At 44.9% G+C, this 12,435-nt stretch overlaps 1 protein-coding gene across 3 annotated transcripts in view; it reads left to right on the forward strand.

The window, feature by feature from the left end:
* Window positions 1–12,435, forward strand: part of LOC129329073 (cationic amino acid transporter 2-like) — a 28,137-nt gene that overhangs the window by 12,384 nt on the left and 3,318 nt on the right. For all 3 annotated transcript variants that reach the window (XM_054978483.1, XM_054978485.1, XM_054978486.1), the window contains exons 9-11: window positions 7,318–7,460; window positions 9,063–9,229; window positions 9,971–10,079. In XM_054978483.1, coding sequence (XP_054834458.1) covers window positions 7,318–7,460; window positions 9,063–9,229; window positions 9,971–10,079 — 419 coding nt within the window. The remainder of the gene's footprint in view (window positions 1–7,317; window positions 7,461–9,062; window positions 9,230–9,970; window positions 10,080–12,435) is intronic.

The raw sequence follows: 12,435 nt of genomic DNA on the forward strand, positions 1-12,435 counted from the left end.
ATACGATACTTCTTAGAGTCTCTCTAAATGAGATGAATTTCATGAGGACGCTCAAGTGAAGGGAGGCACAATATTAGCTGGGAAGCTGAGTACTAAAAAGGCAGATTGGAAGGCTTTGTCAATTTCCCCTCTCTATAGAGCCTGCAAATATTGCTGCTCAGGGCCGGGTTTGTTTATTTCCTTTTCCTTCTCTGCTCTGTCAGTTTCACATCCCCTTCTGGGAGTTGAAGAGGAAATAAACAATCCCCTGAGCAGAGATAGTCTCCCTTCACTTGAGTGTCCTAGTGTAAGAAGTATCGTGTAGATACCACACAAGTGAATGAGAAACAACTTCTTATAACAGAAATTACTTAACTGCAAACTTGGTTTAGAGAGGCTCTGACACGAGGACACTCAAGTGAAGGGCAATGCAATGTTAGCTGGGAGTCCTAGATTAAAAGCTGATAGCTCTGTCAATTTCTCCTCTCCACTTGAGGGTAATTTGAAAAGACAGAGCCCCAGTGCTCCTCAAAGGGTTTGTTAATTGCATATAATTAAAAACCCTCTGAGGAGCATCTCTGCCAGCTGTCTTTTTAAACTACCCTCCTATAGAGAGGGGAAATTGACAGAGCCTTCCGTTCTGTCTTTTTAAACTACATGTCCCAGCTAACATTGCCTCTCCCTTCACTTGAGCATCCTAGTGTAAGAAATATCGTGTAGATATCACTCAAGTGAATGAGAAACAACTTCTTATAACAGAAATTACCTAACTGCAAACTGCAAAGGAGATGGAAATAGCAGGTAGCCATGATGGTGTTAACACTGCTTGAAATTTTGACAGTTTAGTTATTCCTAATGAAAGTCCTACACAACAGTTTTTGTAACTATAAATTGTGTATCCCAAGTTTTCTTCCCTTTCTTTAAAGGGAAAACTTTCTTTAAAGACAGTAGTGGAGAAATGAACAGTGATCTGGGAATTCCACTGGTCAAATCTTATCTCTGTCATGAACACATTGTTAGGTTTGGCCTAGGGATGCAAGAGAATGAGATGCAAAGGAGATGGCTTCCACCAGGCACATATCTGGAGATCAGGAGCAACTGGAATAAAAACACCACCTGCTGGACAACTCTAACACCATGGACTGTCGCATGCTCTCTGTGTGGTTGAATGTGGGGTATTTGTGAGGGTATCTTTGTTGTTGTGGGGGAAATCTTTACCTGGAGCAGGCTATATGGGGAATGCACCATTCTAGTGTAGATGGGAGCAAATAGATATGGTTGTGGGATTTATCAAAGATGCCCAGTATCTGGCAAGGATGCTCACTGTCTAACTAATCTCTGTAGCATTTGAACAGTTGACAATACAGGGCCTCCCATTTCACCCACCTCTTTGCTAATACTATGCAGCACCAGATTGGTGAGGCACAAAGCTGCATTCCTCACCAGGTTGTTGCTGGAAGAGGGAATCGAACTGAATGCTCTCTGTTTGGGCAGGCTTCTTTGGCAGCCCTGAGCCTCTTTCAAATCATGACTGGCCCTACAGATGAGAGAGAGCACACCTTGGACTTAATCTTTTGCACTGAAACTTGGAGTCTTTTTTGGGGATTGGAGATTCAGCCTGAACTGTGGTCTGACCATTATCTATTGAAGACAAGGATGAATATGGGCCCAGTACCCTGAGGACTCACTAAGATGGTCCAACCACAGAGGTTCATTGATCCTTCTGGAATCCAAAATGCTCGGGGGGATTTTATAATTCCAGAAACAATCTCTGTTGAAGCTGCAGTGGGCGCTTGGAATGTATAGCTCCTTGACTACTCCTCAACAACCTTTCCCACTCTTAAGATGGAACCCAGCCTATGAATAACCACAGAAACTGGGTGACCTAAAGAAAGCTGGAAGATGTTTAGAAAGATGTTGGCAAGAAAACTCAAGCTGAATCTGATAGAATGTGCTACAGATCCCATTGGAAGACCTATGAAGTGGCAGTGACAGCAACAAAGAAACATTGTTTCTCTGAACGAACTGCAACAACTTGTTCACAACTATCCCAATTGTTTAGGTATCTTGACATCTTCTAACTCCTAAATCTGAACATCTCAAGAACAGTCAATTAGCTGTGATACCTTTGCAAAGCTTTTTTGTCCACTTGTGGACTATTTGCCCAAGTTACAGTGATGGATATTGACTGGATCCTGGCGTCTGTGAAGGCCACTACTTGCATATTAGATCCTTGCCAATCTTGGCTGCTTAAATTATGTAAAAACCACGTAAATGAGCTCTTGTTGTTTATCATATCCATCACTAATTTAAGGTGACCTCCCTCGGCCACTCAAAGGGGCAGATATCCACCCACTACTTTAAAAAAATCCATAGATAAAAATGATGTGACCAATTATTGCCCAGTCTCTAATCTGCCCTTTTGGGGCAAAGTAATTGAGAGAGCACTAGCATACCAGCTCCAAGATGTCTTGGATAACTCTTGTGTTCTAGACCTTTTCATTTTGCTTTCAGACTGGGCTATGGAACAGAGACAGCTCTAGTAACTTTAGCTGAAGACCTCCATCTAAATATAGACAAAGGCCATGTTGCTCTGCTGCTCCTCCTAGATCTATCTGCAGCCTTTGACACAGTAGACCATCCCCTGCTGCTGAGGTGCTTGGAAGCAGAACTAGGTATCAGGGGTTGCACCTGGGACTGATTTAAACCCTTCCTTATGGATCAGACTCAAAGGTGCTGTGGGATACCAGCTATTTTCTGTGCAGGAATTATCTTGTGGGGTTTCTTATCTCCCCATTTTATTCAACCTCTATGTAAAGCTTTTGAGATAAATCATTTGTAGCTATGGAACTGGATGTCATCAATATGTGGATGATATTCATCCCTATTTCTCTCTATCCAAATCCTCTGGTGATGCAGTAGAGGTCTTGAATCATTGCCTGACAGCTGTGGTTAATTGGCTGAAAGCCAACGAATCAAAACTGATCCCAGACAAGATGGAAGTGATGCTGGTTGGAAAAGGAGAAATGTCTTGAAAGACATTGTACTACCCACTTTTGATGGGGTTCAGCTGACTTTAGCAAACTTAGTTAAGAGCCTTAGGGTTATAGAGGATCCAGCACTGCTGCTAGAAAAGCAAGTTAATGCAGCTGCAAAAATGCCTTCTACAAATTTGGTATAGCCTGGAAGATGAAGCCCTACCCGACACAGCTGACCTGGCCACCTAGATCCATGTTATAGTAACATCTTGACTACTATCATGTCTGACCCTACGTAGGTCTCTTCTCAAAGTCAAATCAGAGACTCCAGTTGGTGCAGAATGCTGCAGGTTGATTATTATCAGGAGCTAGGCAGAGCATGCATATTATTCTGCAGTCACTCTACTAAATTTAAAATTTTGGCTATCATATGCAAAGCCCTTCACAGCCTTAGTACCTTATATCTATGGGACCGCTGCTCTCCCTATGTTCCCCCATGGCAGCTTCACTCATCTGAACAAGACGTTCTGCAGGTCCCACTCTACAAATGGGTTAAATCAACAGCTGCCTATACATGCATATTCTCTGTGGCAACCCCCACTTTGTGGAACAACAGCCTGCCTGAAGAAGTCAGAAAAGCTTCCACTTTCCTGGCTTTCTGCAAACTGCAAAAACAAACTATTCAGGAGGGCTTTTTTGCACAGACCATGAGGCTGTGATATAAGGAAACGGTTCAGAAAGTTCTTTGATAAACGGATAGAGACTGTAGATTATACTCTTGTTTACTATCTGTTCCTATAAGAATGTCCTTCATGTCATTTAATGTCAAGTCGTTTATGTTTTGTTTCAGCGTTATATCAGCTCTGCTTCAGATTTTATTGCTAGTTTTAAATTTCTGCAATCTTTGCCCTATTGTATTGTCTATTTGAACTGGGTAATCCACTTTGAGTCTCAGTGAGAAAGGCAGACTATAAACAACAACAACAACAACAACAAATGGCCGATTACTGAAGGCTGAATACTTGTAGGAGATGGATTATATTTTTCAAAGTTTCCCAACCACTTTGTGGATAAATCTCTCACATCCATTCCAATTTGGACTTTACATTAGCAGTGATAGGACCGGATGGTCCCAGGGTACTGATTTTTCCAGTTGTGTGGGCTACCTTTTCAGCTTACGCAGTCTGATGATGTGGACAGGATTCTTGGAAGCTTGAGACCTACCACCTCGTATGACCCTTGCCCCTCTTGGCTGCTTAAAGCAGAAGGGGTGGTTGCTCCTGCCTTCAAGCAGGCCGTGGTGCATCCACTCCTAAGGAAACCTACTCTGGAGGGACCCAGGAGATTTTAGTAAATACCATAATGTCTCAAACGCATCATTTTTCTTCTACAACAATAACAGTGTGCTTATATACTGCTCTTCTGGACAGATTAGTGCCCCATTCAGAGTGGTGAACAAAGTCAGTGTTATTATTCCCCCAATATATCAGGGGAGCTGGGATTGAGAAGAGTGGCTTACCCAAGGCCATCTGCAGAGCTAACGGCGGTAGTGGGAGTTGAACCAATAGAGTGTTCATTCACAGGCTCGTAGCACAACCACTTAATCGCTATGCTACAGCAGTATAGCCATCTTCAGGAATTCCTGAATGAAGCAGATAGTTTGATCCATTCCAATCTGTTCAGGCTTGGTTATGGATCTGAAACAGCCTGGATTGCCCTGGTGGATGACATGGATGGGGATGCTACCCTGTTTATTCTCCTGGACCTCTTGGTGTCCTTTGATACCCTCAATCATGGTATCCTTGTGGACTGCCTTTCGGAATTGGGACTGGGAGCCACTGTTCTGCAGTGGTTCCAGTAATCCCTCGAGGGAGGTTTCAGTATGTGGTTCTGGGGGACTTTTGCTCTGCCCCTTGCCTATGGCCTATGGGATGCCTCAAGGTTCAATCTTCCTTCATGCTTTTCAACTTTTGTGTAAAACTGCTGGGAGAGGTGATTCAGAGATCTAGGTTGAGCTGCCACCAATATGTGAATGACACTCGGCTCTATCTTGCACTACCAGCAAATCTCAGGGAGACTGTGGAAACTTGGAACAGGTGCCTGTAGGCATTTTGAGATGGATGAGTGCTAATAAGCTGAAACTTAATTCTGATAAGAAGGAGGTGCTACTGCTGGGGGGAAGGTCTGACCCAGGGAGTGGGTGATCACTTGTTCTAAATGGGGTTGCACTCTCCCTAAAGGAGCAGGTTCACAGCTTGGGGGGAGGGGGGGCTCCTGGACCTGGGCCTCTTGTTGGATAAGCAGGTGGCAGTAGTTGTAGGAGTACTTTTTACCAGTTTGGTCTGGTGATCCAGCTAGATTAGATAACATCTAGCTAGATAGCATCTAGATTAGACTACTGCAATGTGCTCTTTGTTGGGCTACCCTTGAAGATGGTCCAGGAGCTTCAGTTGGTACAGAATGCTGCCGCAAGAAGGGTGACTAGAGTGGGTCATAGGGACCATATCACACCAGTCTGCACTGGCTTTCAGTTTGCTTCCGAGCCCAATTCAAGGTGCTGGTATAAACATTTAAAGTCCTACACAGCTTGGGACTATCTTCTCCCATATGAACCTACTTGTTCACTCAGATCACCTTCTGAGGCTAGGTTAGTGACTTCTCAAGAAAGGGCCTTGTCAGTTGCAGCATCAGAACTTCAGATTTGTCTGCCCCCCTCTGTTGCTTTCTTCTACTAGCAGGTGAAAACTTCTTTGTTTTGTCTGGAAAACCCTCAGTGGTGTCTGAAGAAGGGAGCTCTGACTCTTGAAAGCTTACACCCTGAAAATCCTGTTAGACTTTAAGGAGCTACTAGACTCAAATCTCCCAATAACTGTTATTGGCCTTCCTGCCTGTTTTTGTGTTGTGTGTTCATGTGTATTGAATTGTCTTTCATACTATTTTAAAAGTTTTAAATTTAAATTGTTTTAAAATGTTGTTTTTAAATTGTTAGTGTTTTAATGTTTGCTGCCTTGGGGAACCTGTTTTGGAAGGAAAGGTGGCATACAAATGTTTCAAATAAATAAATATAAATTATTCCAAGTTGAAAATCCATGCAAAGAACTATAACTGCACCTTTCATTCTTATGTACCTTTTTCTAATTGTGGGAGGTTTTTACATGATGGAGCATGAAAATGTGAATTTGTCCACCTGCAATCTGAAGTGGTACAGCTTCATATCACCACATATCTAGACCTGGCATTAGAGAGGTACTCGAGCCCTTTTCAGTCATTACACTCAACTGCTACAAATGTGCAACATGTGATCCTCCTGAAAAGTACAATTGCCATTTCTTCTGAATTCCAGCTTCTAAATACATGTACCAGATCCAATAAATCTGGAATCTGGTATGGTGTATTGAGGTGGAAAATCCCACATGTTGCTTCTTTCAGAAGAAATGGTGGCCATGCATAACAGGAGAATCATGTGTAGCGTGTTCATTCCATACACATGGTCACAGCACCAGAAATGTAATGTCTGAAAACGTACATGAGCTGAACTCTATCAATGCATATTGTCCAAGATTTTAAGTGGGGTGGGTGGGGGGGTTGTTTGTAGGTAGAACTATAACTTATCATACTAGAGCTTGCGATTCTTTGCCTTTATGCAGCTCTCTAGTTAACTTCATGTTCTTGAAACAGAGGCTTTGTAGCAGTTTCCTTTTTACTTTGTTGTGCGCTTTTTTGTTGATGCATTAAAAGCTTGCTGAAATGCAGTTCCATCTGTGTCAGCCTTAGCAGCTTTATCTTAGTTTAACTAGCAGTCTGCCAACACTCACTATGTGACTTTAGTCATGCCACTCTTCTCTGTCAGCCCCCACCTCTCTGAGTATAACACAGGGCCACCTAACAAGATTTTGTGAAGACTGCAAACAAGATAAATTAGGGTTGCCAAATCTCATTTGGGAATTTCCTGGAGATTTGGGAGTGGTGCCTAGGGAGGGGGGGATATTGGGAGGGGAGAAAGCTCAGTGGGAATGTGAGTCCACCTTCTGAAAATTGACCTTTTCTCCAGGAGAACTGATCTCGGTAATTCTGGAGCATCAGTTGTAATTCTGGGAGAACTCCAGACCACACCTTGAATTTGGTAATCCTGCAAGCAGTGCTTTGAAGTGGAAAACACTTGATGTGTTCTTATTGATGGTCAAAATTTTTATCATGTTAGGGAACGTCTCCAAGCAGTTGAAGTGTCTCTACATACTTCATTCCTCACTAACATCGCACAGCAAGGGCATTTATGTTGTCAGTCAGAGATGCAGATTTCAGCCAGTAACTGGATGGGAAGAAGATACCAAAAGATGCTTTGCGACCATTTATTTTGCAGGTACCAGCCTGAGCCCAGCTCTTTAGGCTCATCCGAAAAGAAGAGGCCAAACAGGATGCTCTGGGTAGATCTCCTAATTCATCCAGATATCATTCCAACCCAACACTCCTCTCACCTGGTGTCCTGTACTATCTTTCTGGTTGGTAAGTACTGCATCTTCCATATTAACTATAGATATGAAACACTGTAGAATCCAGGCTTCCACGTGGCAGGCTTCCCTGCAGTTTCCCTGCTCCAGTCCCCCAGAAGTCTTTGCAGCCTCTCCCTGGGCCACTAGGGCTTTTTCATTTTTTAAAAAAATCGGCACTAGAATATCATCAGCATACTGCTGCAACAATAGGTGTTCCAGGTTCCTTGAATCCCCAGATTTCATTTTTTAAAGTAAGTCTCTAGCACTTTCTTTACAAAGATATGTCTTTCCCCTCGTATCGCCACAAGGAAAGGGGCTAGAGACTCAGAGGGTTTTTTTTCTAATGAAAACTGGGAATTCAGAGATACTGCTACACTTATTGGGGTATAGACATAACAGTATTATATTTTTAAAAAATTTAAAAGCCCCCTGGTGGCAAGAGGAGGAAATGGCTGCAATGGGGAACAGAGCAAGGGAAATGGCTGCCATGAGCAACACTAAATCCAAATTTTCTCACCCACACAGCAGCCATTAGGGTTGCCAGGTGCCTTTACCCTTCTGATGGGAGGGGGTTCTAGTACTTGCCTTATTCTTTGCATTTGTGCACGCTTTGCACGCAAACTCCCGGGGCAGCACAATGACATCACTTCCAGGAGTGATGTCGTTGTGCTGCCCCAGGAGCACATCTGGGAGGCCTGTTCCCCTGCTTTTCCATTCCATTGACCAGGTGAGTGGTGGCAGGGGACAGAAGGTGGGAGTGGAGGATCCCAAAATCAGCTTGTTGCAAAGTGCAGAAGCTCTTCCAGGCCCTGTGCAATTACGTCACTCCCAGGAGTGACGTCCTCATGCCACCCTGGGAGCGCTCCTGGGAGGCCTGTTTCCCCACCCTTCCTCCCCACCACTGGGCAGGTGAGTGGTGGTGGAGAGTGGGAGCGTGGAATCCCCCACCAGGGGACGTGGGATCCCTATAGGTTTGCCAGTCCCCCACTGGGGGCAGAGGATTCCCTGCTCCCACCCCCCATCCTCACTTACCTGGCCAATGGGGGAGGAATGCACCTCCAGGAGGCGTACTCCCAGGCAGGGGTGGGTACTCCCACAGGCCTGATCTGGCTGGATCGAGCTGTTGCGGAGTGTGGCAGTGCTCCTGCGCTCTGCAGTGGCCTGATTTGGCCCTCTGCAGAGCGCGGGGGTGCTCCTGGGGGCGGCTGTGGCCTGCATGATGATGTCACTTCCCAGAAGTGATGTCATCACACAGGCCAGAAGCACGCATGTTACACGCACACGCAAGGAAGGACGGGGGAAGGTAAGTGCTGGGTCCCCCACCTGCCGCCGGGAAGACAGAGGGACTGGCAACTGTTGATTCCTAGCAGCCATCCAGGCTTTACTGCAATCTTTCCTGAAACTTTAGAGCAAAGTAGGTTTGAGAAAGATTGGAAAACAGCTGGGGGGCCTCCTGGAGGTACATGAATGCATCATGATAGTGTGGGGACATCTTTCTCTTTCAGTAGTCATTTTATGAAGTCCCCGTATTTAAGTATATGGATAGTCTTGTATGTGCAGAAGGCTTTCCCTGTTCACACCCCAGTACGCTTTTCATAAGCCCTTTTCTCTCCAGCTGTTTTAGTCTGCGGTGTCAGTGTGGTAACCACTGTAGGACTACCCTGCTTGTTGTCTGGAAGTGCCTGGTGCATTGTCTGCCTTGTTCTCTTCCTCCTGGGGATTCTTGTGGCGTCACTAATCATCTGGAGGCAGCCTCAGAGTCAGAAGAAAGCAGCTTTCATGGTAAGTAATGGACTTGCCTCTTTTTTCAGCAAGCCAAATGATTATTGATGATGTGCAAGCAGAAACAGCCTTTGAACCTTGTTGCATGGCAGCTTCTCCTGAAAGAGCCTCCAAATCAAAGACAGACTTCCTTTTTATTTCTCTCTGTGTGTTTGAAGCAAGGTTACTTGTATGGAGGAGCATTGCCAAGTGTACCTAGTAAACGCACCTGCTTAAATCCAATTTTTTTTTTAAAAAAAACTCTGCTCTGAGAGGAGAGGTGGCTTTGTGTTTTGTCAGCTATCCTGTCAGTCATCCCTGTGCACATTCCTTTCAGCTGCAGACAGAAAGAACAGGATTCTTCTGAGCTGGGGTGAGGGGAGATTGCAATGCATGCCCAAAATGTGGTGAACATGCTGGCCTGCTGCTAAAATGGCATGTATCAATGGGCTCACATCATGCCCTTTAATGGTTTGTTTTTAAATCCTGGGGGTCGTCTTTCTGTATATCTATGTACCACAAAACTTAGCAGTCAGAGATTTCAGGCTTTTCTTTTTTTAAAAAAGCGTAACATTCTAATGTTGTTCATGCATTCTAAGTCTCTAGTTTATGAAGAAAATTTTAGGAACCTATGATGACACATGGCACTAAGTTCCTCTTCCTTGGTAAACTTTAGTCCTGCAGTGCCTGGTGTGCCTAGGGCCAATGCTTCTTTTGTGCTATTGAAGTCTGACCTCTAAATATCTCTGTGTTAATTTCCAGGTGCCCTGCCTGCCATTCTTGCCCATCCTCAGTGTTCTAATCAATAGCTGCCTAATGGCCCAACTCACCAGTGACACTTGGCTTCGGTACTTGATGTGGATGGCATTGGGTAAGCCTTTCAGAATATGGGCATTGGCAGATATTTTACAGGGGCATATTTGGGGAAAGTAATGGTCACTTGCAAAGTAAGTGTGTGGCAGAACAGCCCCACTGATCTGTGGGCCCTCTGTGTTGTCTGGGGATTACCCAGTGGCAGCCCAAGCCTCCAGCTGGTACAGGCCACCTACCCAGTCCCTCTCAACCCTTAGAGGGGATTTCATTCTGTCTCTTTTGTACCCCATGCCACCACTTGGCCTTCATGGGAATTGCCCACGGGAAGTCCAGGACTCCCCACTTTCTAATGTAGGCTTGCCACTCTGAGGCTCTGCCTTGTGCCTAGTGCCTGATTGCCACAGGGACATCTTGTTGCACTTGTGCTCCACTGGGGGATCAGCAAATTGCCAACAGACCACCACGTTTCTGTGGCACCCATTTTAAATAGCATGGGTGAGCAGTGGAAGTCCATGTGGTACAGAGAACAGCTGCAAGCCAAAGATTTTTTTTAAAAAAAAAATCATTTTTTTTAAAAGGGGGGAAATGTCCACATTCATAATTTTAAGCACAGCAAAAGATTTGAGAAAAGAGCCCAAAATAAATGTGTAAAAATGCAGTTCCTCTGTCCCTGTCTGTAGATGCCCTAGTTAGATCTTCTGCTAAGACAGACTCTCTGACTTGGAAGGTTTCAGCTTAGTGAGAAATTCCTGTACCTTTGGTTCAGGACTTCAGCCTCCAATGGCCACCACCTGCAGGAGCCAAATCCTAGCTCCTTTAGCTTCCTGATGAAATGAGCCAAAGATATCTTTCCCCCTGTACCAGGAGATTTTATTATCTCCTTTGGCCCACCCATTGGGCAGGCCAAAGAGGCCTAAAAGAAGAAATCTCTCTGCTCCAAGTCTCTGGGTGTGGCTTAGAAATCATTTGGCTTCCTCTTGCCCCCTGCCTATTCTCTGTTAAGAGATGTTTTTTTTAACTGGAGGTGAAGGTTTTGATTAGAGATGGGCACAATCCAAAAAAAATTAACGATCCAGCTGATCACGGATCAGCGCTGGCGATGATCCCAAATTAATGATCCACACTGAGCATCTCCCACTCCTGATCCGTGGATCGTGGATCGTGGAGACCAAAGCGGAGGGGCGCCCCGCTGTTCCTAGCAATACAGGAATGGTGGGTGATGCCAGTGGCATCCGTGTTTGTTTTTGGCCATCTGTGTTTGGCCGTCAGAGCTGCCTATCAGGGTTTGCAGGGATGAGAGTGGAGTGTCCATGGCTACAGAACACACCCTTCTCCCTCCCTCTCCTGGGTGTCTTCTCCCAACTTGTGACTGCTCCGTGGTTGGAAGGAAGCCCTGCTGATCAAGGAAAGCTGGGCTTCCATTGGGGTTTCCAGGGCGACAGAAGGAGGGCAAACAGAGCTCAGGCATTCCCCTGGCTCCGTTGCCAGGGGAATAGATTGCTGGCACCTGAGTGTCAGGATCCCCGATTCGAGCCCGGACGCCCCGATCCAGGCCCCTCCTGATCACTGGATCGTTGGCCGTGGACGATCACGATCCGCTGGGTCACGATCACGTGATCGCCATTATCATGGGTTTTTTCTATCGTAATGCGGATCGTGCCCATCTCTAGTTTTGATACAGTCCAAACGTTCAAATAAAAAGCATTTCTCCACAGTTTATAATCTGAATTCCCAATAAAGCTGTGGTACCTGTTGGTTAGATCAGTAGGGCTCGTTAATTTTCATTACAGGGATCAGATGATCCTATATGAGCCTTTGACAGAAGAACCCACCTGTGGTTTTTCTGACTGGTAGAGAAGTGGAGTGGTTCAAGCAGATCTTGTCTTCTGTGTTCCCTCTGCTTTTTGTAGGAGTTCTGAAAAGTAACAAGAGCACAGATATACATGTTCGTTACACTACTATAACAGCACTATATGATATGAAGGCTTTTTAAAGTATCCATGTGATGTGGTATACAAATGTACAAATAAATAAATAAATGTGTGTGTGTGTAAAATGGTCATTGTGTATCCAACTACAAAAACAGACATTTCATATACAATAATATTGTATTGCTTCAATGACAGCGTTTTTTCACTTATGTCAATCCGCACATTCAAACTGCCACTCAGAGAGTCTCTCTACAAGTTAATAACTCTAGGGATGCTCAAGTGAACCTCATTTCACATGTCCCCCCTCCAACTTTCCATGCACTCGATCGCACAGTCACACGTCAATTTGCTCCGTATCAAGTGTTTGATATCAGTTCCTTCTCAACTGCTAAAAGTATCCCCGTTTCCCCCACATCCATTCATTGAAATGCAGATCTTGACACTTTTTCACACCTTAAAGAAATGCAAATTGGCTATTCAAAG

The sequence above is a fragment of the Eublepharis macularius genome, chromosome 4 (genome assembly GCF_028583425.1).
Source record: "Eublepharis macularius isolate TG4126 chromosome 4, MPM_Emac_v1.0, whole genome shotgun sequence".
In the NCBI taxonomy this organism is placed as follows: Eukaryota; Metazoa; Chordata; class Lepidosauria; order Squamata; family Eublepharidae; genus Eublepharis; species Eublepharis macularius.